The 25,089-nt window shown below is 40.1% G+C and overlaps 1 protein-coding gene across 3 annotated transcripts in view; it reads left to right on the plus strand.

Moving 5' to 3' along the window:
* The window catches only part of SLC12A2 (solute carrier family 12 member 2), a 119,611-nt gene that overhangs the window by 40,704 nt on the left and 53,818 nt on the right, over positions 1-25,089 (plus strand). For all 3 annotated transcript variants that reach the window (XM_088475112.1, XM_088475115.1, XM_088475113.1), the window contains 5 exons: positions 6,153-6,272; positions 8,833-8,908; positions 9,843-9,938; positions 20,816-20,955; positions 22,319-22,429. In XM_088475112.1, the coding sequence (XP_088331238.1) occupies positions 6,153-6,272; positions 8,833-8,908; positions 9,843-9,938; positions 20,816-20,955; positions 22,319-22,429 (543 nt within the window). The remainder of the gene's footprint in view (positions 1-6,152; positions 6,273-8,832; positions 8,909-9,842; positions 9,939-20,815; positions 20,956-22,318; positions 22,430-25,089) is intronic.

The following is a 25,089-nucleotide window of genomic DNA, read 5'->3' on the forward strand; positions in this document are numbered from 1 at the left end:
TCTCTGTGAATGTTGGGCACCCCCCCACAGTGATGTAAAGGGGGGGCATCTCAAGGACACATCCCCTTTTCAAATGACACCCCCTTCGTCGCTTGAAACTGGCCTTTTCCGAGCCATGGTGCCCTGCCCCCATACCCATCTAGAATTAACTCTAGGTTTATTAGTTCAAACCATAAGTTGAGATCTATTATTTCATCTTTAACCCACACAAAGTCAGGGGGTCCTGTTAAAATTATATTTACAATGTGGATTTTCACTGCAGCCACCGTATGCCTCAGTGCTGTAACTAGTTCCTGGTGAATTGATATTTGATATCAGCAGGTGTACTATGACATCCCGGGGGGCTGATTCAGAGGGAATGGGTATGATATACCGCCGGCCGCATGGCGGGGGGTTCGATTCCCGTCAGCGGCAGCCTGACAGGAGCAGAGTGCAAAGCAGCGGAAGCCCGACAGCGCTGGAAATCCCGATCGTGGATAGGTAAGTATGTACTAACCTAACCCCCCTAACCCTAACCCTCCTTAGGGGTGCCTAACCCTAACTTCCTCCCCAAGTGCCTAACCCTAATCCCCCCTTCCCCGCTGCCTAAACCTAAGTCCCCCGGGGGGGTGCCTAACCCTACGTCCCCCCGGGGGTGCCTAACCCTAACCCTCCCTCCCCCTAGCCTAACCCTCCCGGGGGGGTGCCTAACCCTAAGTCCCCCCCAGGGGCCCTAATCCTAACCCTCCCCCCCCCGCGGCTGTCCGCTTGCGGCTCCCGGTATCACTACGATCGTGATGCCGGGCGCCGGTCAAATGCGGGCGTCTACATCTAGATGCCCGGCATTTCACCCACGCCGGGATAAGACAGTTGGGAAGCCGGCTGCCGGTATTTAGGCAGTCTGCTTCCCGATTGCTTCCCATTCAGGAGATGTATGCAAACCCAATAGTTTTCGATGCCCAAGATATGTACTGCACATGTGCAGATCTTGTACTGAGCGATTGCTTGCTTAACCCGCAGCATGATTGAGATGCGGCGGTCATTTGGGGACGGCAACGGGTACCGTTTCCCAAAACTGAGGCGTGTCACCTCCGTTTTGTGGGAGTGTTGAGTCCAGTGCAGTCATTTTCCAGCTCAGATTTACTGGCCTCAGCTACGGAGATGAGGGGCCAAATGTAATAGGGTAAGAGTTTAGCAGTAACCTCTCACACTATTAAGGAGCATACACACGGTCAGATTTGTCAGATGAACGATTGAACGGTCTGAACGATTTGACAAACGATTTGAACGATTTCAACCATGAACGATTTTTCACTGCAGTAAAATCAATGGAAATTGTCCAAAACTGACTGCAAACACATCAGATGTCAGATATCGTTATCTGGCAAACAGAGGAACGCGCATCGTTCATTTGACAAACATGTCAGATATGTCAGATTTTTCTTCAGATATGAACGATTGAACGATTTTTAAAATCGTTATCGTTCAGATCTGAAGAAAAATCTGACAATGTGTATGCACCATTACATTGGTCGAATTGTATCTTGAAAATGGAAAAACATCTGAATGAGAGTTTAAATCGTGAGTTTTTTGAGTCTGAAAAACATGTGAATTTGTATGGTCTAGGACTCTAGTACATTGGCTGAGTTTAAAGAGTGTGAGATGTTACTCTCACATTTTCTAAACTCCCACCCTATTACATTTGGCCCGAGATGTCAATTCTAAATAGCCTTAGGCTTACTCAGATGGCCGATGCCACAATGCAAGTAGCGTCTGTTTTTGAATCAGGCTAATGGTTCTGTTAATTACTTTGATCTTCTCTGTTTCTGACTACCCCTTTGCCAGATGCACTGGGTGAGACGGATCCGCTCGTTGAGGGAATAAAGAAGACCGGGATACGTAATTTTTCTTTGTTCCCCTTAAAGTGTATGTATTTATATTTTTGGAGTGAACACATGATCACAACAACATGTAAGACATATACACATTACTATGTGTATGTATGTATATATATATATATATATATATATATATATATATATACTGTGTATATTGTTTGTTCACAGAATACTTAATTTTTTTTTAACTGGCTGGTTTTTGTTGGTGGTGATTTCCCTTTTTGCAGAGAGACCTTTACCATACTAACTTATGCTGACTGTGCACAATAACACAAGTCACTTCTCATCTACTCCTTTCCATCAGAGTGCTTTTGTCCCTTAAGCTGCTCCCTGCCACTAATTTGATGGGTTTTGTAAGTTCACTGTAGGGGAAAGATAATGGTCGCAAAACCTGTTTCTGTCAGTAAGCCCAGATACAAACTGCTTTGCAGTTAAGGGAGCAATCAATATAAACAACACCAATATACAACAGCTTGTTCCCAGGACTCCTGATGGGATGCATGAATGTATTGAGTCTTCATGTCCTCTACAGAACAATTGATTTAAAAGGTTACAAATATTTAATAAAAGGTTTTATTTAGAAAAAATGGCTAAAACTCCCGCCTACCCCATCTGTGTCAGTCCTGTTCAGTGTTCTCCCCAGGCTGTTTTTGGCGGGTGCACCACCCGGCAAGAAACCGCCTACCACCCGGCACTCTGGGAGCCTGCAAGTGGGGACAGTATCTGGGAGCTGTATAAAACGGGCCAGATCCTACAGACTTTGCAGCTTTTTCATAATCAGACGACTGGGCCCCTAACAAGAAGAGGAGAATTAATATATAAAATGTTATTTTAAGTTTAAATCATAATGTCAGGATTTAAAACATTTTTTTATTGCGAAGGCCCCACCCGGCTACTTCTTGATGCCACCCGGCTGGAAAAAAATTCTGGGAAGAGCACTCCTGATTGTCTGTCTGTCCCTCCATTTTAGAATGTAAGCTCTTTTGAGCAGGACCCTCTGCCCTCTTGTGCTTCTCCCTACTGTATTTTCACTTATCTCTTACTCCCCACTAGGGCAACTAACACTTGGCTGCTTATGTTGGTGTAAAGGTCGCTAATATAGCTATGTTTATTATCCTTGTCCGTGTATTGTGTTGTATTGTAAGTCACTGGTTACTTATTTGTTTATGTACTTTGTAAGGCGCTGCGGAACACTTGTGGTGCCATATAAATAAATGATGATGATAATAATAATAGTACAGTATCCTATCATAATATAGGGTGTTTGATATTTTATATTTTCTTCATATTATTTACCTTTTTTTACAGATTGACTTTGTATATTGAATGAACCATATTTTGTTGTACTTACTAAATAGGTAACATTACTTTGTTTTCTGTCACATTGCAATTTACATTGTATAAAAGACACTTCCATGAAATACATATACAGCTTAGATAGTAACATGAGTGCTGGAGTTAGTGGAAGTTGCTGCTTCTTGTGCACCCTACATGCGGTTTATGCCCATTGGTTACCTAAAGGCAATTTATGGCTAAAGTGACCTCTGAGGATCTGTTTACGAAACAATAAACCTTTAATCCATTGTCAACTAGCGGAATGCCTCTGGATCTGTCTCTACTCTCATTCAAGTTGATTTAAAGGAAGTGTTATTGTTGTACTATGTAACTACTGTTGTGGTAATCAGATGGAAATAGCACAATGTGTTGGTTATGGCGATAGGCAGTCACACTTCATGGATTATGCAGATTTTGAGGAGATATTTACTAATGTCAGCTATGCATTATTCATAGTTCAATGCTCACTATGGTCCTGATTCTGAGACAGACGTAAACGCGCCCATATATTTTGCCACGGTTGCGTCTGTATCTTTATGCTAATGCTGCCTCAGATTTTTAAAGAACTGAGATGCCCATTGCAATGTCTTAAGACGCCACCATCAGTTGCACCCTGGAAACTTGCACCAGCCCTATGGCAGGTGCAGGTTCTCTTTCTGACGCCCCCCTTACCCATTGTTACCTCATAGGTATGCACACTTAAAGTACTTAGACCCTGCGTCCGATTCTGTGCTCTTTCTCTGTGTGCAGACAATCGGGATACAGGAGTGGTGTGACTCATGCACTGTACAAAAACCTTTGGACAACTGCGCACATATCAGGACTGTGTCCATCCCTGAATCAGCCCTATGTGTGTAGAATTGTGCATACTCTAATGGTGCATACACACGGAGCGATCAGACAGCGATAACAATATCGCTGTCTGATCGTCCTGCACCCTCCTGGTGTGCTGGATGATCGATATCGATCATCCGGCGCACCACTAACTCACCAATGACTATAGCAACCTGGACGATATCGACCAGGTTGGCCTGCATGCATGGGCGATGGACGATATCGCTATCATCAATACGTGCGCGCATCGCAGGTCGTTGGCCACCAAAAAATGCACGATATGAACGATAACGATATGATTGATATCGTTATCGTTCATATCGTGCATTTAAATCACTGTGTGTGTACATGCCATAAGCATGTTGTAGGAATGTTTCAAACAGCGGTTGGTGCTATTTGTGGGGTTAGGTTAGGATTTTCATAGGATTTTTTTTTTCTTTTCAGTCCTTTCTGAAGGACTAAAATCAAAAAGTGCATTTCTGAAACCATTATTCTGTCTATTCTCATGCCAACCAACCAATATAATAATTTGCAGTATGGATTACTACAAGGCAATGCTTAGTTATGTGGGTTATAAAACTGACTTGGCTGAATTGGTCATGTACAATCATTTACTCTTGTCTGTGTTAGAGATGTCATGTATAATGCACATAAAAATGTCAATACATTTTTATTGGCCCCCTACAAGTGTTTATCTATAAAATCACTTTTCATACTGTTAAATGCTGATAAAAATGTGTATCATATAATTTACCATTTGAACAACAGGTGAAGTTCTTTAATACATGGCCTGTGATTTAGGTCATTTTCAAGCTATTGTAATGGAAAAATGCAGGAACACTTGCTGATAACAGGCTTGAATAGTTTTCTTTCATTGTGCGTTACCTCAACACCCAAGTTCGTGCTGGAATAATTACCTGCGATTAGGGAGCCTCGATATCTTTAAAATTACTTTTGCCTCTACATTCTCTTGGTAGTTTTCGGTTTGTTCTATGGATGTTCCCATTCCTATTCTTATACACTATACATTACTTTATTTTGCATGGTTACATGCACAAAGTTGATTTAAAAGGTCAAAGAGACTGATTGGATGACTTAGGAATTGTAATAATGATAATAAATTAATTTTTATAGTGATTTTCTCCAGAAGGACTAAAGACGCTTTACAGAAATCATGAAGATAATACAGAGGTATAGCTTGTAGGAAATACAGAAACCAATGAACATAATATAGGTTTGATGCCGCCATTTTGGAAATTTAAATTCCGAAGATTATTTATCCTACCCAGAAGAGCACCAGACGAGGCAGCCATCTTGGGTGCACTACATAGGTTACATTGTGATCTTTTGATCATGTTTCTATGATTGAGCAATCTTTATCCATATATATAAAAGCGAGCATCAGATAGCTGCCCTAGAGCCCTTGGTGTTAGATGCTAATATATGGTCTGTAAGCCACAGGGTTCATATGACCCTCGTTGTGATGTGGGAAGGCCACTAATTCTGTGTTTATGTAGATAAAATCACAGATTTCCCATTGACTGTATAAGCCTTCAGCAGGGATTGCTCCACTTGACCTTTTCTTGCAGAGTTTTAAGACCCCTTCCCCCAGTCCTAATTCCTAAACTAAAGTGAACTAAACAATGAGTAGAATGATTTATAGTTTGAGAGAGCATATAAATAAAGCTAAAAACATTAGTGTCACTGTTAAAAACTCTAATTTAAACAATTAGGAGTTCTGGGACTCCCTCTCTATATTTGTATTGAGAGCCCTGAAGTGAGCCTAAATCTGATGACAAAGAACAGTATGTTACTCTGGCTGGTCTGCTATACAATGCTATGTTGCCAGGAAAGAGCGTCCTTCTGAAGCTTCTGTAGTGGCGCCACAGTGTGTGCAAAATAGAAGTCATTTAGAGGTAGACTGATTTTAAAAGTCCTCTCTTACATCCACCTCGGGCACCAGAATATGAAATGTAATTTAAACCGTTTATAAAGATTTTCGTATGAGAATTGAACAATTGGGTTCAGATGGCATAATGTGGTGATGGTTTTCTTATTTTTATATTTATTTCTATTAACAATTTTTATTTTTTTTTTACCTTTTAGGAACCATTTGAAGATGGTTTCGCCAATGGAGAAGAAGGTACACCAACAGGCGATGCTATGACCAATCATGTTGCAGATGGTAAAGGAGTGGTGAAATTTGGCTGGATTAAAGGTGTACTGGTGAGTAAACTTTATTTTCTGGTTTCAATAAAGTGCTTAGATTTTCCAGATGTTACTTTTTTTTTTTTTTTCTATGAAAACAAAAATTGATCCCTAACATTAGGTCTCGCCACTCTTCCAGTATCTTCCAGTGTCCTTGACCCTATATGAATACTGTATGAATTTATATAGTGCTCATTGTTAATAACAATGGGAATAAAATGATCACAACCAACACCTGTTCCATTGATATGGGCAGAACCTTATTTCTGTGTTACACTAGTCTCACAAGTCTGCTTTTTTTTCAATTTTTAGGGCTAAACTGTTACATTTGTCTGTGTTTCTTTTCCCAAATTCTGACCATTTCCATTATCTATGGCTATCAGATGGCATTATTACTACAGAAGATGAGCAGTGATCACAGCTTAATAGTTTAATTATATTGCATTACTTTGCATATCTTTACAATTTAAATATAATTGATTGCTTTTTTATTATACAATGAATAATTTAAGTTCTATTTACTGCTACGATTGTTCAGCATCACACAGTAGTGATTGCCTTACTACATGTTTTTCCCTATTTCAATTGTTTTTTTTCTTTGACACGGACACAACCCTTTTTTTAACTCATCCATTGTAACCATTTATCTATTTTTTTCTATAAAGAGTTCTAACTTTAGGCCAATTAATATTTTGTTTTGTACTGAGCTTCTTAAACTCTTCATAATCGGAGGTAGGTTGCACCATAATAAACATCTCTTTGCATTATCATATTCTCATTCTGCATTGGCTTTTCCCAGGAATTACTTTTTGTCAATAGGAGTGAGTTTTCTATTGACTTTTATTATTATTATTATTATTATTACATTTTATTTATAGCGCGCCACAAGTGGTCCGCAGTGCCGTACATACAGAACATTACTATACAGTAACCAAAATATAAACAGAGAACAAGTAACAATTATCAACACATTTCTCCATACACAATACAGCTGGGAAGCTGAAGGCTATCATTGAAGTGCTAGAGAAGAGGACTGTGAGACAGTAGGGAGGAGAACCCTGCTCCTAGGAGCTTACAATCTAGGGGAGACCGATGACATGAGGCATGAGTGTGTAGATCGGGACCTGAGCGCAGGAAGTAGGCAAGGTAGAGATGGCTGAGGCAGGAGGGAGAGCGATCTGGGGACACGGTTATGTGGTGGAAGGGTATGCTTTGATGAACAGGTGGGCTTTCAATGCACGTTTGAAGCTCTGCATGGTTGGAGAGAGCCTTATCGAGCGAGGGAGCTCATTCCAGTGAAGGGGGGCTGCACGGGCAAAATCTTGGATACGAGCATGAGATGAAGTAACCAGGGGAGAGGACAGGCAACAGTCATTGGCAGACCGGAGGGGCGGGAGGGCAAATGTAAGGAGATGAGTTTGGAGATGTAGGGAGCAGTAGAGAGGCCTTGTATGTGAAGGTGAGGAGTTTGAAGGGGATTCTGTAGGGGAATGGGAGCCAGTGCAGGTTTTGGCAGAGGAGAGCTGTGAAAGTGGAATGGCGGGAGAGGAAGATAAGTCTAGCTACAGCATTGAGAACAGATTGGAGGGGAGCAAGATGGCAACGTGGGAGGCCAGTGAGGAGAAGGTTGCAGTAGTCGAGCTGAGAAATGATTACTGAATGAATAATCAGTTTGGTAGCATTCTGGGAGAGGAAAGGCCTAATGTGAGCGTTGTTGCGTAGCTGGAACTGATAAGGATTGAGCCTGATTTAATGTGGGGGGGCGAAGGAGAGGGTGTAGTCATGGGTGACACTCAAGCAGCGAGATTGGTTGGAGTGGAGACTCTACTAGGGGGAAAGATGATGAGTTTGGTTTTGTCCGTGTTGAGCCTCAACATAGCTTTTCTTATCATTTTACTTTAAAGGGGAGTTGGGCTTTTATATGGATACGTATTGAATTTAATATCCTACATTAGACAGGGTAAAACAATGATAATCGCCAAAATATTACAGTTTCTGAATTTTATCTACAGTATATGTCCTTTTTTGTGTCTAAATCAAACAAACTAACAACTAAACAATTCATTAAATACTAACTAAGTGAGGTACAATGGTTATTTTGGACACAGGGTAACTTTAGTAAAATAAATTGTATATTTTTTAGTTATGTATTCCAGAAATGGTCATGTGCCTTTTTCTAGCTGCTATAATCTCTGTAAAGGAATGAGGGGCGGACACGTGTACTTTGAGATAGCTGTGATTTAGTGACACCTGAGAATGTCAGACTGTTTGAGCCTTGCTGCCACCTATCTGCTGCAACTGGAATCCCAGCGGAATTGTTTGCGCTGTACATCTAAGGGCTCTTGAGAACGAATTGATTAAATTAATACAGAAGTTGACTAATCATTGTGATAATGGTAGACCTATGCACTTTTCCATTTCAGTACAATACTTTGCAGTATCATCCACAAGAAATTGGGAAACCTGAAGCCATAATAGAGACATGGTTTATGAAATTTTTATGTGTTTTTGAGAAATACAGTAAGCCGCCTTCTGTTTAAGAACTGATTCATTTTTTTTTTATTTTTTTCAAACCTAGGTGCGATGCATGCTAAATATATGGGGTGTGATGCTCTTCATCCGGCTGTCATGGATTGTCGGGCAGGCTGGAATCGGTAGGTCTTTCCATTTATCTGTAAGGGAGAGGTTCTTGGTTTATATGGAATAATTATTTCAATAATAAGAAACCATAACTTGTCACAGCATGTGCGTCTATTAGCTGCATGAGCTAAAGTTACCACATCAGATATGCAGCCTAACATGTAACCTACTTCTGACATTCCAGACAAGCCCAAGTAATGTAAAAGTCATTTTCACAGAAGTGCTAAAGTAGTGGCTTTGATGTATTTCCTGGAGCTAGGAAAACAGCTTAGTTAGTAATATGACAGATATTTGGTTTAGATAACATGAACTGCCTGATACCTGGTCCTGCTTGTTTAATCATTATCAATTAACATGTGTACAGTTTAATATAGGGATATGTCTGTATTTTCCCTTTCCTCATGTGGTTCCTCAAACCTCCCTCTCTTCTTCTTCTTGTCCATTTTCAATTCCCATTTTCATGTATGTTCCCCTACTCAAATTCATTCCTTTCCCCTGCCTACTCCACTTTCCTCCGCTAAACTCCCCCCTCAGCCTGCGAGGCTGTTACTGGCTTAATGGAAGCTTTCTCAGCTTGTCACCTATCAAATGTTTTAAAAATTTTTAGAAAGCAAACATATTAGGGCAAAGAAATACATTGCCACACAATTAGAATACAGTAATGTAAGGGATATAAGCAGAAAGATTATTTCTAGTACTTTGGCTAAATTTTCATCTAATACTATGCTGAATGTAGGGGGCACCAAGAGAGGGGTGTGTGGCTTGGGGTCTCGGCCAGCATTGGAGTAGGAACACCCCACACGGGCACTCTCCCTGCCGCTCTGCGGTGACACACGCTATCTTCATATTGAATCTTTTATCCCAACGTTCCTGTACTTGCATATGACTTTGTTTTACCTTCTTTTTTTTTCAAGTTTATTTACAAATATGTGTTTTATCTTTTGACAGGTTTAGCTATTGTTGTCATTGCAATGGCCACTGTAGTGACGACTATCACTGGATTGTCTACATCAGCCATTGCTACTAACGGGTTTGTTAGAGGAGGTAATTATGATTATCATGAACTTTAAAATATTCGTATTCTAATTCTGAGATTATTGGGTGTCCCTTTCAGATCAGTGATTAGTAGCTGTAATAGTCCTTCTTGTCCTTTGTTTATCACTCGATCACTTGATGCCAACATAGAATATTATCCTGTACTAAGATGTTAAAATCCAAATGAAGTGTTTTAATATTAGATATTACCTGTGTGTGAGTGACTTAGATGGCTAGATATATTTTAATCCAATCTGTTCGGTCCTGTGACAAGGCAACCGCTATGTAATTATCACAAGCTTGCGCAACTGTACCTGCAAAATGGAGCTAATAGCCCCATGCAGTTTATTTTCATAAACTCTCAAGTTCCCGGAAAGTAAATAATGAATTTGTATATTTCATCCACATGCAGAATAGTCTTTAGTTTATCTTTTTCTCTTAACGGTCAGTGAAACAGTTGTGGTAAGGAATGAGACAGCCTGCATATATGTAATATTAGTACAATAACATCCGTAGTCCTGATTGGTTTGTGACTAAATGATCATTATACATTTTAAATTATTTGTGTTCCTTAACCAAGCTATAACTAATGCACATTGTTTTGCCTCTGACATGGAAATACACTTATTTTATTTGGCAAAAAGTACTGTATGACTGCAGAACACAATGTTGGACAATACATGTTTAATTTTTACATTTGCTGACATTGCATAAATATGTACTTAAAAAAACTTAATTTCTTAAAGATTCCTGTCTGGTGTAAGTGTATCTAGAATATCACTAGATGTTATTAAATTAAGGTGATCCTTTCCAAATTCTATTCATTTAAAATATTTTATAATAGAGGATTTTGTTAATTGTACTTTTGTTTATTATCATAAACTTCTGCAGCACATGGCGAATCTCGATATACCACCATATAACGCACACATATCCGCTAAGAAGCACAGAATAACTATGCCGTTTTAAAGGCAAAGGGTGGTCACACCAATTATTGATTTGATTTAGGTTTATCTTCTGTTCATTCACTTTGCATTTTGTAATTGATAAAAATAAACCATGAACACTTCTATTTTTGAAAGCATTCAGACTTTGCAGCATTTTTTCCACACCTGCCTAAAACCTTTGCACAGTGCTGTGTATATATGTGTGCGTATGTAAGTATATATATATATATATATATATATATATATAATAAATTACTTTATGAAAATGGAGGATTGGGTTTCAGGCCACAATTTTGTATATTTTCCGTTCTGACACAGCGTCTTTCTTAATGCTATCACATGTTTTGCAGCACTCTGGGCTCATACATTATATATTTCTGTCTTGTGTAGTTGTCCTCTGCAGCATTTTAAACTTCCTGCTTTTTCAAAAGCACTCAGCCTTAAAAAAATAAATAAATAAAGGCATTATAGCATTAGTATCACATCCCTACTACTTTTTATGGCGAAATTGTGCATATGTGTACAAGAAAAACATTTACTTGACTTTTTACCATTCAATGATTTTGTATTCACTTTTACAATTAAAAATTGTAGGTGAATAGCTGGTTGTCCGAGGAATTCATAAAATGTGACCTGTAAATTACAAAAAAGCCATTGAAGTACTCCAAAAATGATTTCCTTTATGAAACAAGCAGAGAAAGGAGGGAGGTTGTGCAACAACATTTAATACTTTATACTGTAACTTTGGGGGGAATTCAATTCAGCGCGATGTTGAATAGCGACGGGAGGGAGCCCTGGCAGCTATTCAAATCAACGCGCTGTTTGGGCAGGCAAAGAATTTCTTCTCGCACCCATCTGGGGATGCGAGGAGAAATCCAACCAAAGTGCCGGGCACACAGCTGTTTTTCTGCATAACGTGGCGCTAACAGCCGTTTGCCCGGCACTTTGGTCAGAGAATGCCGGTTACCGCGCCTTAACACCCTTGTTAAGGTGCGATAACCGGCATTCTCCGGCCACACAGCGCACTGAATTGAATAGCTCCAGGAGCTCGCTCCCAGTGCTATTCAATTCGCGTTGAATTGAATTCCCCCCTATGTTTGTTCACCAGCATTAGGAAAAGTCTTCCCTTCCAGGAAAAATTGTCATTTAAGAGTCAACCCTTAGACACATACTTGTGTTGTTTGTAATTCTCCTAAATAAAATGCCATTATTTTTCTTAGGAAAAAATCTATAGCCTTTCAGTATTCTAGTTGTACCCTGGCTGATGCTGTCTGTGTCTATTTCATATATTTGGTTATAGAAATACAGTGAGTGATGGGTATGGACGGGGATAGTAGTAGAAGGTGGGGCAGCAATTGGTAAGCTACATACATGCCTACTGGTCTGTGAGTGCTCAGTGCTGTAGGGAAGCCCATGAGTGTGAATAAGATATACAGTAATGTATATTCACTAAGATCCTATAAACACACATGCATTTAGTTTCTGCACCTTTATTGTGTTGTTGTAACTGCAGGTGTGTGCCGTATACTTGCATATTAATCTCCACAATGCCCCATCAGAAGTGCGACTGACTGTTTTTGATGAAGTAGCTGGGGCTGGAAGATAAGTGGAGAATAATGGGACCTTTTTTAGTGAATAATGTTTGGGGTGGCTTGGGGAACTGCAAAATACTTAAAAATTTCTGAGGACAGTACATGACATGGACAGGTTATAAAGGGTAGTGGGAGGAGAGGAAGCATAATGTGTAAGCTAGTGTATAGTGAAGTGGTGTAGTGGAGTTCAAGATTGGGTGTAGCATTTGCATATAGTGTGTAGGGAGAACTTTTTATAGGCAGATCTTCTATTCATAACACTTGGGGTAAATTTACTAAGTTGTAGGGTTACAAAAGTGGACTTGTTACACATAGCAACTAATCAAATCATAGCTATCATTTTTCTAGTATGCACCAGATAAATGATCGCCACAATCTGATTTGGTTGCTATGGGCAATACCACCACTTTTGTAAACCTACATTGTTCCCTTGGTGTTTGTTTTGTGGGAGATGTTCAGCCAAATCTTGTTGCTAGGTTCAATTCCCATAGCCATCTACTTGATGCATTAACCATTGTGACAAACACATGGGGTAATGCATGTTTATTGGAAAAATGCTTTATGAATATAAATCCGTTTATTATTTCATCGTGTTCTCAGTGATTGTGACATTAATCAGTGTGCTATTTATGGGAACCGAGGACTTGACTTGACAACCACTATTTCCAGCAGTGAGCTTTTCACAGGTGTTTATGTTCTAGTGAGAAAAATAATGAATCATAAAATTCAATTGAACATAGTCCTAAAGAGAAGCTTGGCTGACTTATATTAAAATGTGATATATTTTATGTATCATTGTTAACTTTTACTCATTGTATAAACGTAAACAGCCTATAAATAATTGGTTGCGTTTATATTTCTTTGGTATTGCCTTTCCATAGTAATATATTTTGCTGAGTAATATGTGCCATTAACATAGTTGCTGACTCTTACTGAAAATGATTCTACATAAGAGTTTCCTCCTTACTTTGTGATTCACCAGCTATAAGTGCCAGTGTATTTCTTCTGAATTTGATCTATAATTAATAATAGAATATGAGCATAATATTTGGGTTATAAATAGTACACAGGAAAAGTGAATGTCATTGAAACAATGGCAGCCAGAGATATCCCTATAACATTTCATCTTGTATAATAGTGCAGCTTTGATAATTAAAAATACATGTTAAAGGCCTGTTCATAATCGTAATAGTAAAAACTTCACAATATTTAGTTTGACTCCATAAACAGGAGTGCTTCTGAATGTTCGTGTAGAAATCAATCCAGCATTGCTTAAGTTGAAAAGAATATATTTTGCAATCAAAAAGGCTAAAAATGTACATTACAAAATAACACTATAACAAAATATACATTTTATTGAATTTATTGATTAGTTTAAAAGACCATTCTTAAAGTAGAGCGTTTCATTTGGAGTTTCTTACCCTATGCCACATGGAATCTAGAACAAATGAATAGTCACCTTGGTTGCATTGTACCCCAAAACTATTTCTCTAGTACATATGACCTCTTCATTGCCAATGTGCTTTTCCATCATTTGATGGCGGGAGGACCCAAATCTATGCATTGCTGCTTTACCTTCTAACATTGCTGCTCTGATCCTGTACCATCTTGCTGAATTGGTCTGACGTGTCTTCATTCACCGAGTTGTAATGTCAGAATGTTTTGATTGGATAACATGTTTCACCTCCATTCAGAGAAATGTTCCAATCTTTAAATCAAATATTAAAAAGCTGTCTTCAAGTATCCATATTTAGTTATCCTGGGAAGACTACATAGAACAAGAAAGTTAAACAAAAAGGAATATACAATACTGCCCCCAGCTGCAATACAGCATCCAATGTCCGGCTCCTACCTCAGAGTGGCTTCTTGATGTGCAAGGTGGAAGTAACATACAGATGTGTCCTCATGCAGCTAGTGTCAATACGCCATACAGAGCGAGACTCCCGGCAAGGTGTAGCACACCATCTTTTTTGCATCTTATTTGCAGACACAGGGAAACACTCCTCAAAGTGTACTACAGACGCTGGGCTGCGACTTTAACCACACAGGAATTATTTTTAAAAACGTATAAAGTCACAGGTGAAGCACAACTGAACTGAGAAAAAGCTGTGGCCGCTATTTCGTAGTACTTCATATACAGATTGAGACTCATTCGCACACAGTTGTACAAATGTTGCACGTTAAATTGATCAATACAATCTAGCAGAGTAGTTTTGTCGCTTCCAGTTTTATTTGTGCGAATAAGTCGCACATTTTGAGCAAAGAAGATGTTCGGCACCGCTGAGTTGCCCCGGAACCTGGCGCGTCAAGAGGGGCTGTTTTTCGCAACTGAAGCCACAGTGTATGAGTACCTATCTGTAGGAGCCATCTAATGATGTTACCATTATGTAATGTATATTATTCATGATATTGTAGTGTCATATCCGCTAGGTACTACAACCAGGCTGTTACATTTTACTTTTCAATATTAAAGGGGAGTCCCACTTCTAGAAACACCTCTTTAATTTAACATGCCCCCCTTTATAGCAGATAGTGGGTACCCCCTTTCCCTGTTACTTAATGAACCAGCTCACACTGAATTGTGCTAATTTTACACGATGTTGCAGGTAAACTGTACTACAAAATCATCCATAGCTCTTCTACAGATCTCTACTTAGATTCTTAATAAGCTCTGAGGCCTTTTTAAGGGAAGTATGTGTGTTTTATATAGAACTGGACTAAATGAAGCAATTTCTGTTTTTTTCCCCCTTTACTACATTGTTTAGGTTATTTGTTTATCTTGGTAAAAGTAGAAAAAAAAGATGTACTTGGAGGAAAAAAAACACGTTGACGCAAATAACAGATTAAAGTTCATTTATTTGTTTATATGACGTTTACGTGAAACTTGCTTAGTCTGTTTCCTTCGCTGACTGTTCTTTCACGATGACAGTCAGTTTAGGACCACTAGTGTTGTTAATTGTGTTCCTTACAAAGGGCATAGTGCTTGTTTATTGTGTACGAACAGAACCATGCTGAACATTCTGCTACTTTCAGTGACAGCCAGCGTTCTGCACACTGCTTAGAAACATTCCACAGTGACAGTGCTGGTAACCATAGGGTAGTCCAGAAATATATGTTGACTTTTCGCTTTTCTAAGTTTTATTTTGTTTTACTACTCCGAACTCTTCTTAAATAAAGCATTAGTTTGAAAGCCATGTGTTATAATATTTTATTTTTTGCAGCCAGGTGTAACAAAAAGTTTAAGGAATTTTTAAACTAAAACAAAACAATTAGTTTTCAGTGGAGTTAGGGAAGAAAAATGAAAGTAAAGCTGGGTACACACTTTACAACCGTGCGACCCAGCAGCGAGCGATCTACCGAAGCATTGTGCAGGCCGTAGTACACTGCTCGATTCACCATACGGCGCAATGTATTGTTACATGCTGCATGTAACTACACCGCATAGTTCAGTGAATAATCCCCCCCCGAGCCCCCCCGATCCGAGTCCGATCCGAGTCAGGCTCGACTTTTCCCGCCTGACTCGGATCTGAAATCGAGGCAAAACGTCATCATCCCGCCTTCCGAGTCTCGCGGGTTTTGGATCCTATATAAGGTACCCGCGTCGGCGCCATTTTCTCACTCGGCTGTGGACAGTGAAGAGGGAGGGTGGGAGTTAGGGCTGTGTAGTGTAGTGTAGTGTAGTGCTGCTGTTGTCCACTACTTCAAAGTCCATAGGGGCTGGCTGGACTGTGTTGTGCAGTCAGTTCTCCATAGGGGCTGTGTCCACTCCAAAGTCCTGTGCAGTGTCCCAGTCCTAAAGGGGTGCTGTAGTGTTGTCCAGGGGGTGCTCTGTCCATCAGGGGTGCTCCCCCCAAGTGCTAAAAAAATAATATATTTTCTGTGTTTGTGAATTGTGTGCGCAGTAGCCGCACGTGCATCAACAAAGTAGTGCCAAGCGTGCGCCTGTGTCATAAGTAAAGGGCCGGCTGGCTTGACCGTTAAAGGGTGCTGTAACCCCCAAAGTACACTCCAGTCCAAACTAAAAAAAAAATTATTTTCTGTGTTTGTGAATTGTGTGCGCAGTAGCCGCACGTGCATCAACAAAGTAGTGCCAAGCGTGCGCCTGTGTCATAAGTAAAGGGCCGGCTGGCTTGACCGTTAAGGGTGCTGTAACCCCCGAAAGTACACTCCAGTCCAAACCAAAAAAAAATTATTTTCTGTGTTTGTGAATTGTGTGCGCAGTAGCCGCACGTGCATCAACAAAGTAGTGCCAAGCGTGCGCCTGTGTCATAAGTAAAGGGCCGGCTGGCTTGACCGTTAAAGGGTGCTGTAATCCCCAAAGTACACTCCAGTCCAAACCAAAAAAAAAATATTTTCTGTGTTTGTGAATTGTGTGCGCAGTAGCCGCACGTGCATCAACAAAGTAGTGCCAAGCGTGCGCCTGTGTCATAAGTAAAGGGCCGGCTGGCTTGACCGTTAAGGGTGCTGTAACCCCCGAAAGTACACTCCAGTCCAAACCAAAAAAAAATTATTTTCTGTGTTTGTGAATTGTGTGCGCAGTAGCCGCACGTGCATCAACAAAGTAGTGCCAAGCGTGCGCCTGTGTCATAAGTAAAGGGCCGGCTGGCTTGACCGTTAAAGGGTGCTGTAATCCCCAAAGTACACTCCAAACCAAAAAAATATATATTTTCTGTGTTTGTGAATTGTGTGCGCAGTAGCCGCACGTGCATCAACAAAGTAGTGCCAAGCGTCCGCCTGTGTCATAAGTAAAGGGCCGGCTGGCTTGACCGTTAAAGGGTGCTGTAACCCCCAAAGTACACTCCAGTCCAAACCAAAAAAATATATATTTTCTGTGTTTGTGACTTGTGTGCACTGTGGCTGCACGTGCATCAACAAAGGAGCAGCGCGAAGCGTGCGCCTGTGTCCCATAAGTAAAGAGCCGGCTGGCTCATTTCTTAAAGGGTGGTGTAACCCACAAAGTGCACTACTCTCCAGCAAAAATAAAAAAATATTTTCTGTGTTTGTGTGCGCTTTAGCCGCACGTATATATCAATAAAACATAAATGGAGGACCAAACTTTCTCCGATAAAAATAAAATAGGGAAAGATCAAGAACCACTTCCTCCTAGTGCTGTTGCTGCTGCTGGGAGTTGTTCATCATCCCAGAGAGGAAGTAGGAACATCACTACTTTTACTAAACAATTGACCCTCCAACAGTCCCTAGCGATGAGGATGAAGTACGACAGCAGTCATCCTGAAGCAAAACGTATAACTGAGGCCTTGACTGCTATGTTGGTGTTAGACTTGCGTCCGGTATCCGCCATTAGTGCAGTGGGATTTAGACAATTGATGGAGGTAGTGTGTCCCCGGTTCCAAATCCCGTCTAGATTCCACCTGCATCCTCAAAGCAGCAGCGACAAGCGTGCGTCTGTCTGTTAAAGGGTGGTGACACCCTCAAAGTGTGCTACACAAACAATAAAAATATTGTTCTTTTTTTTCTGTCTTTGTGAATTGTGTGGGCTGTAGCCGCACTTGCATCCTCAAAGCAGCAGCGACAAGCGTGCGTCTGTCTGTTAAAGGGTGGTGACACCCTCAAAGTGTGCTACACAAACAATAAAAATATTCTTCTTCTTTTTTCTGTCTTTGTGAATTGTGTGGGCTGTAGCCGCACTTGCATCCTCAAAGCAGCAGCGACAAGCGTGCGTCTGTCTGTTAAAGGGTGGTGACACCCTCAAAGTGTGCTACACAAACAATAAAAATATTCTTTTTTTTATTTCTGTCTTTGTGATTGTGTGGGCTGTAGCCGCACTTGCATCCTCAAAGCAGCAGCGACAAGCGTGCGTCTGTCTGTTAAAGGATTACATCGGTGACAGCATCCAAGTAGGCATGTCAGACAGTCCGTACCTGTACTGGCAGGAAAAAGAAGCAATTTGGAGGTCCCTGTACAAACTGGCTCTATTTTACCTGAGTTGCCCCCCCTCCAGTGTGTACTCCGAAAGAGTGTTTAGTGCAGCCGGGAACCTTGTCAGCGAAAGGCGTAGGAGGTTGCTTCCACAAAATGTGGAGAAGATGATGTTCATAAAATGAATTATCAACTCTTCCAGGGAGACCAGCCTCCAGAACGTACAGAGGGACCTGTGGTTCCAGCGGGGACGAATTAATACTCTGTGAGGATGAGGATGTACACACTGAACAGGGTGAGGAATCGGTGGATGAGGAGGATGAGGATGACATCTTGCCTCCGTAGAGCCAGTTTGTGCAGGGACAGATTAATTGCCAGCTTGTTTTGTGGGGGCCCAAACGAACCAATAATTTCAGCCACAGTTGTGTGGCATACCCTGGCGCTGAAAAGATTGGTTTGTTAAAGTGTCCTGTTTATACAACTTAAGGGTGGGTGGGAGGGCCCAAGGACAATTCCATCTTGCACCTCTTTTTTTTCTTTGCATTATGTACAGTTTGGGGCCTAGTGTTTCAAACTGCCATTCTGTCTGCCACTGCAGTTTCACGCCTAGATGGGTCACGTGTTTGTGCCGCCCACTCGTGTCGCTTAGCATAGTCATCCAGCTACCTCGGTGCAACCTTTTGGACATAAAAACACTATTGTGAGGTGTGAGGTGTTCAGAATAGACTGGAAATGAGTGGAAATTAAGGTTATTGAGGTTAATAATAGCATAGGAGCAGAAAAACCTACAAATTCTGTGATTTTAGCTGTTTTTATGCTTTTTTTAAAAACAATACAGATCCAAAACACAAAACCCAGAACCCAAAACACGGAAGGGTGGTTTTGGCAAAACCAATCCAGATCCAAAACACGAAGAAAGATCCAGATCCAAAACCAAAACACAAAACACGAAAAGTGGCCGGTGCACACCCCTAATTTATATATATTTATCTTTTTATATATATGTATATAATATATATATATATATATATATATTAAATAACAAACATGGTACTTACAAGGTTTTTTAAAAAATAGAAAAAGGGAGTATATTTTCAAAACCTGTCCATTAAACGTCCAAGCTTGGTACGGCGTGATTAGTTTCCTAAGCAACATCTCAGCTATGTTTAACTATTTTTGTGTGCTCATTTGTTTATGTACTTTGTAAGGCGCTGCGGAACCCTTGTAGCGCCATATAAATAAAGGATAATAATAATAGTACAGAGGCCAACGTTTCAAGACAGCATAGCGTCCTTTAATCAAGGCCTTAAGTGAGCAGCTAAACAATCAACAGATCTTACCTTACACCATCAAAGACCCGGACCCCTCAGCGTGTGTCAGGAATTATATACACTGAACCCAGAGACTAACATTTTCTTATCTTTTGCATATTATGATATTTTACTATTTAGTATTTGTATATTTTATGATTATTCCTACAACTACTGATGTGTCCTCATAAGGTGCATCCACTAGAAGACAGGCGAAAGTCTGCACGATTATGACATTGTAAACGTGCAGTCGTTTGTCAGTCTGTGATGTGCATACACTGAGCCAGCAGTCGTTCAGTGTAGGCTAATCAATCATCTGCAAACATGCTGGACCTGACGTCAATGTTAGGTTGCCCAGCATGTTTGCTCGATGATAAATGTCTAAAATGACCGCGCGCATTGCTGGTCATTTTAGACATTTTTTTAACTATTATTGAACGTTATCGTTCAATTGCTCAATTTAATCGCCTAGTGGATGATCACCTATAGACTATTGTCGCAATTGCGCCAAACAGCCCTTCTCTGCTTCCCTGTCCTGTGTGACTCTGCTTGCGCTGAGCATATGTTTCGTGTCTTTTTCGCTAGAATGTGTGTTAGTTCGCTATCCGATGCACCAAAACCGCTTAATGAGACTGCATTGATTACTTTGATATACTTGTACATCTGTGTGTGAATGAGTGTGAATTTGTATACGATGTGCTACAATGCATTTGCTGCGTCTCTTTTTCACACCTTGTTCCATTGTGCATCATCTATGAGTTTGTGCATATTTAAAACTAATTCCTGTGCAGTTAGTCTCATTTGCGCCGGGCATCTTACGTCACATGGCTTTGTGTGTATGAGCACCATTCGTTTGCTCACAGATGTACAAGTGTCACAAATCAAATTAATCAGTGCTGTCTCGTTACATAGTTTTGTCGCATTCTAGAGAATAATATGCAAAAAGTCACTTGCAGGAAGCCAAGTTTCACGAGACATGTCGCTCAGAGAAGGGATATTTGACGAGACTGCGGCAATCGTGTATGAGGACATGTGTAAGAGCAATATCCATTTTAACAACTCGGATGACAGATACAGTTTTGAAATTCAACTTACTATACGCATATTGCTTGTTAATTAATTGTATTATTGTTTTATTTATTTTTATGTGTATTTAGGAGGTGCATACTACTTAATTTCTCGCAGTTTGGGACCAGAGTTTGGAGGGGCAATTGGGCTCATCTTTGCATTTGCCAATGCTGTGGCAGTTGCTATGTATGTGGTGGGCTTCGCAGAGACTGTTGTAGAATTACTACGGGTAAGTACAAAATCGTGCAATATTTAATTCTATATTTTGCTTCAGCATACAGTACATTAATGTATGGAAGTATTTTGGGTTTATGGCATATTGGAATACGGAACGGCTAAATATATATTTTCACATGTGCCTCCCCTGTCACTACCTCAAAGCAGTCCCTTTAGTTTATATGATGACATTGCCTCAAGATTTGCCGTGTATCATTTATTCATTAATGTTTATAGTTACAGCTACTAAATAACATGCATTTCTCTCATTTGTACTATATGCTGCAAGTAATCAAAGTTCTTGGCCCATAGGAATGAGTAACGTGTTAAATTTCCGACCTTTTGGTATTGTGCCAGTTGTGTTTTCTCTGATTATATGTATATGGATATGTATGGCTTGCTTTTGTAGTAGCAGCATATACATGTCACTGTAATGGTTTGTTTAGGCCCTGCAGCATCATTTGTCCTATGTAGCTTTATGTGATAGCTGCAGGCGTCAGAGCATGGGAACCCACATGTCTGTCTTCCTGTGTAGGACACTCCTAAAGCCTTTTGCTTCAGTTATTCGGTCTTCATATTTCAGATAATTTGTATGATCATTATTTGCGGCTTTGTTTAAGTTAGTATCTTGAGGTTTCTTGTGTTGACATTTTTCATTAGGTAGGCAACCTCAAAGAACCAAATATCATTAGGGAAGTGAAGACCCCCAGTAATGTTTTGGCGGCTGCATGTGACGTGGCAGATCAAGCTTATTTTATTGGTGTAAAACTGTAGCAATGTTTTCTGTCTCCCATGCTCATCAGCTAGGTAGCTGGCTTGTAATACTGGGAGTTTTAGTATAGAAACACTCTTGTATGTAGGAGCTCCGAGTGCCCTGATTATCAGCTATGCCATTGTATTTAGGAAGCTGATTAAAAATAAAAATCACAACTTGGCTTTATTTTGCTCAAAGAACACGGATTGGTTGTGGGTGTTTTCATCTTGCATACTATCCAGTCATTTTTCCAGTACCCTCCGTAACAAATTAGTCAAGTTTTCCTGCACATTTCTCTTTGGAGTGACTACAAGTGTCAGGCAGAAAGGAAGTCTGCTGCATACAGATTCTGATGTCATCAGCTCCATGTGCTGGCTGAGCTCCAGGAATGTGCCTAAATAGGGCTGTTTTACAAATGCCTGCTCAGTGCTCAGTGTCTGGTTATTGGTGCTGAATGCACACAGAAACTTTTCTGTGTCCTTTCTCATTCTCACTTTATGAACTGGATGAACCATACAGGAATGAATGTAGTCTTATAATGTTGTTCTATGAAAAATAATATACATATGTTTAGTGATTACTTCAGTATGTGCACTAAAGCTCTCCTTAATCTTTTACATAGGAAAACAATGCCCTAATGGTGGATCAAGTTAATGATATCCGAATCATAGGTGCGATAACAATTGTTCTGCTACTGGGTATCTCTGTAGCTGGAATGGAGTGGGAAGCAAAAGTAAGTGAATGGCTATAATGGAAATAAATATTCATAGTCACTTCATGATGAACCAGACTGTGCTGTGTTAGCATCTGGAAGTCCATGAGCAGTGCAGGAATGGGCCTAGCCATGCTGCAGTCTGAGGTGGCAAAGCATATGACGAAAAACATTGCACGATACCAGTATGTGTGGTTTACATGGCCTGTAATCACTCTGCACATGCCCATGAAATGGGTACATGCAAATGCGTTGTCACCTAGAGCTGTGGAGAGGGAAAGGGCGCTCTAACATAGGCCGCGTACGGTAACGGTGTTTTTGCATGATATACTGTATGTGACACGTGTATGCCTGAGAAAGCCGTGTTATTAGCAGGTGGTCAAGGACAGGCGTTTTTGATTGGTTGATTACAAACTAGCTTGGTGAAGCTGTGTATTTTGGGCTTATATTATACTTTTAGCTTCCCCCCCCCCCCCATATATGAGAAGCAAAATAAATATTTGAAAACATGGGCGTAAGTGTATGTGACGTATACCTGGCAGAAGTTGGGCACATAATGGGGAGCCATACAGCTGAGCATATGGGGGTATAAACGCTATATGTCCAGGGATTTGTTTTTCTATTAATAGTGTATATTACGCCAATTGTGCAACCATCAGCTCCTGTGTGTTTTACACTGTTGTGCATTAAATATCACTGTGAGACTTTAGCATGATATGTACACAGATAAAAGACTTTGGCAGCACAGAAACTAGAGTTCATTATTACAGAAAGTGGCATACAGATTATTATTATTGCAATACTTCTTACTTATGTATTGCTGAGCACAGAATGAGGATAGGTAATGTTCTTTGCACAACATATTTGTTTTCATTTTAGTTAAATGGAAATTTGTATTTCCGATTCAGCACAGTTCTTATGTGACAGGATTCACAGTTGTGCACTCTTTTACCAACATTCACTGTGGTGACCATACGTATATCCTGTACTCCTAAGTACATGTGTCTCACATTGTTGACTCTGTAGGAACCCATAGGTGTTGGAATCACTACAGCCAAATAAGTGGTATCAGAACAAAATGTATATGGACATTTAATGGCCACTGGCAAGATGAAGTGGCAGAAATGTACACTACTTATATGGCTAATAATCTGTTTAAAATACAGTTACAGAAGCCCTAGCCTTGTTTTATATTTATTATACATCTTTTACTGAGTTTGTCCTTCCCAACTCATAGCCTCCCTTTACGTTTAAGAGGAATGTAGAGAAGACCATGCAAGATCATAATAATATTATAAGTTTGTACAAACTATTCTTGTAATTAGATCTAGAAAATGGAAACTGGTAAAAGTTGTGTGAGGGAGGTAATCTCACATTTCTGCTGCAAAATTGTATGTTTGAAATGAATTTCCATTGAATCAGTGACTTTATTCTGACTAGATTGTTTTTAATGTATTTCCTTAATGTACCTCATTGTGAGTTCACTGCATAAAATATGACAGTATATGGATTAAGTAACCAATGCCGTACTGAAGGCGCCACCACTGAATGCCAGCCTACTGGAACAACCGCCCTAGCTGCATTATTTATAAGCTCAAGGAGGGATTTTTTATATTGGGATATTGGTGTATGTGTATATGAAAGGAGCCAAAAGCTGGTCCCGTCGGAACCTGGCAACCAAGAATTTTCAAAGATATTGCCAGAATTTTGGATCAGAAGGGAGACATTAGGGGACAGTCCCACCGTATGTGTATCAGAGTGCAGCAAAGAGGAAAAATAGATGGGAAAAACATATGCAACGTAAACGGACATCTGTACCATCTCGTTAAGAGCTTATATTGAGTTTCAAGTACTTTTAAGCTAGAAGAGCATACAGAGGTAGTTTGAAGGGCCTTCTTCCAATTTATATGTATACCACGATTTATAAGGTCACCATCTCATGCGTCACAAAATGATGGGTTAACGGGAAAGTGGCCAGACAAAATAATTTGATATACAGGTTGAGTCTCCCATATCCAAAATGCTTGGGACCAGGGGTATTTTGGATAATGGATTATTCCGTATTTTGGAATATTTTGCATATCATAATGAGATATCTTGGGAATGGGACCCCAATTTACACACAGAATGCATTTATGTGTTATATACACCTTATACACACAGCCTGCAGGTAATTTTATACAATATTTTCAATAATTTTGTGGCTCAAAAAAAGTGTGTGTGCATACATGAATTTCATTTATGTTTCATATACACCATATACACAGAGACTGAAGGTTATTTTATACAATATTAATAATAATTTGTGCCTTAGACAAAGTTTGTGTACATTGAACCATCAAAAATCAAAGGTTTCATTATCTCAGTCATGCCAAAATTATTCCGTATTTCGGAATATTCCGTATTTCGGAATATTCCGTATTTCGGAATATTTGGATATGGGAGACTCAACCTGTATTACTGAAATAACATGGGAGGGGTCTGAAGGGTGAGAGTATATGGTCTCAAATTCTGTCAAATCTCTGCTGAGTTGAGAAATTCCCCCTGAGAGGAGGCAAAGTGTCGAACCTGGAGAAGGACTTAAACACTTTGTCAGAAACCAGATATTTCAGTCTAGTAATACCTGCCTGCCTCCACAGGTCCGACCTAAGGACCCAGGAGGAAAGAGAGGATTATCAAAG

Source organism: Taudactylus pleione, unplaced genomic scaffold, assembly GCF_031769625.1.
Source record: "Taudactylus pleione unplaced genomic scaffold, aTauple2 ptg000162l, whole genome shotgun sequence".
NCBI classification, from domain to species: domain Eukaryota; kingdom Metazoa; phylum Chordata; class Amphibia; order Anura; family Myobatrachidae; genus Taudactylus; species Taudactylus pleione.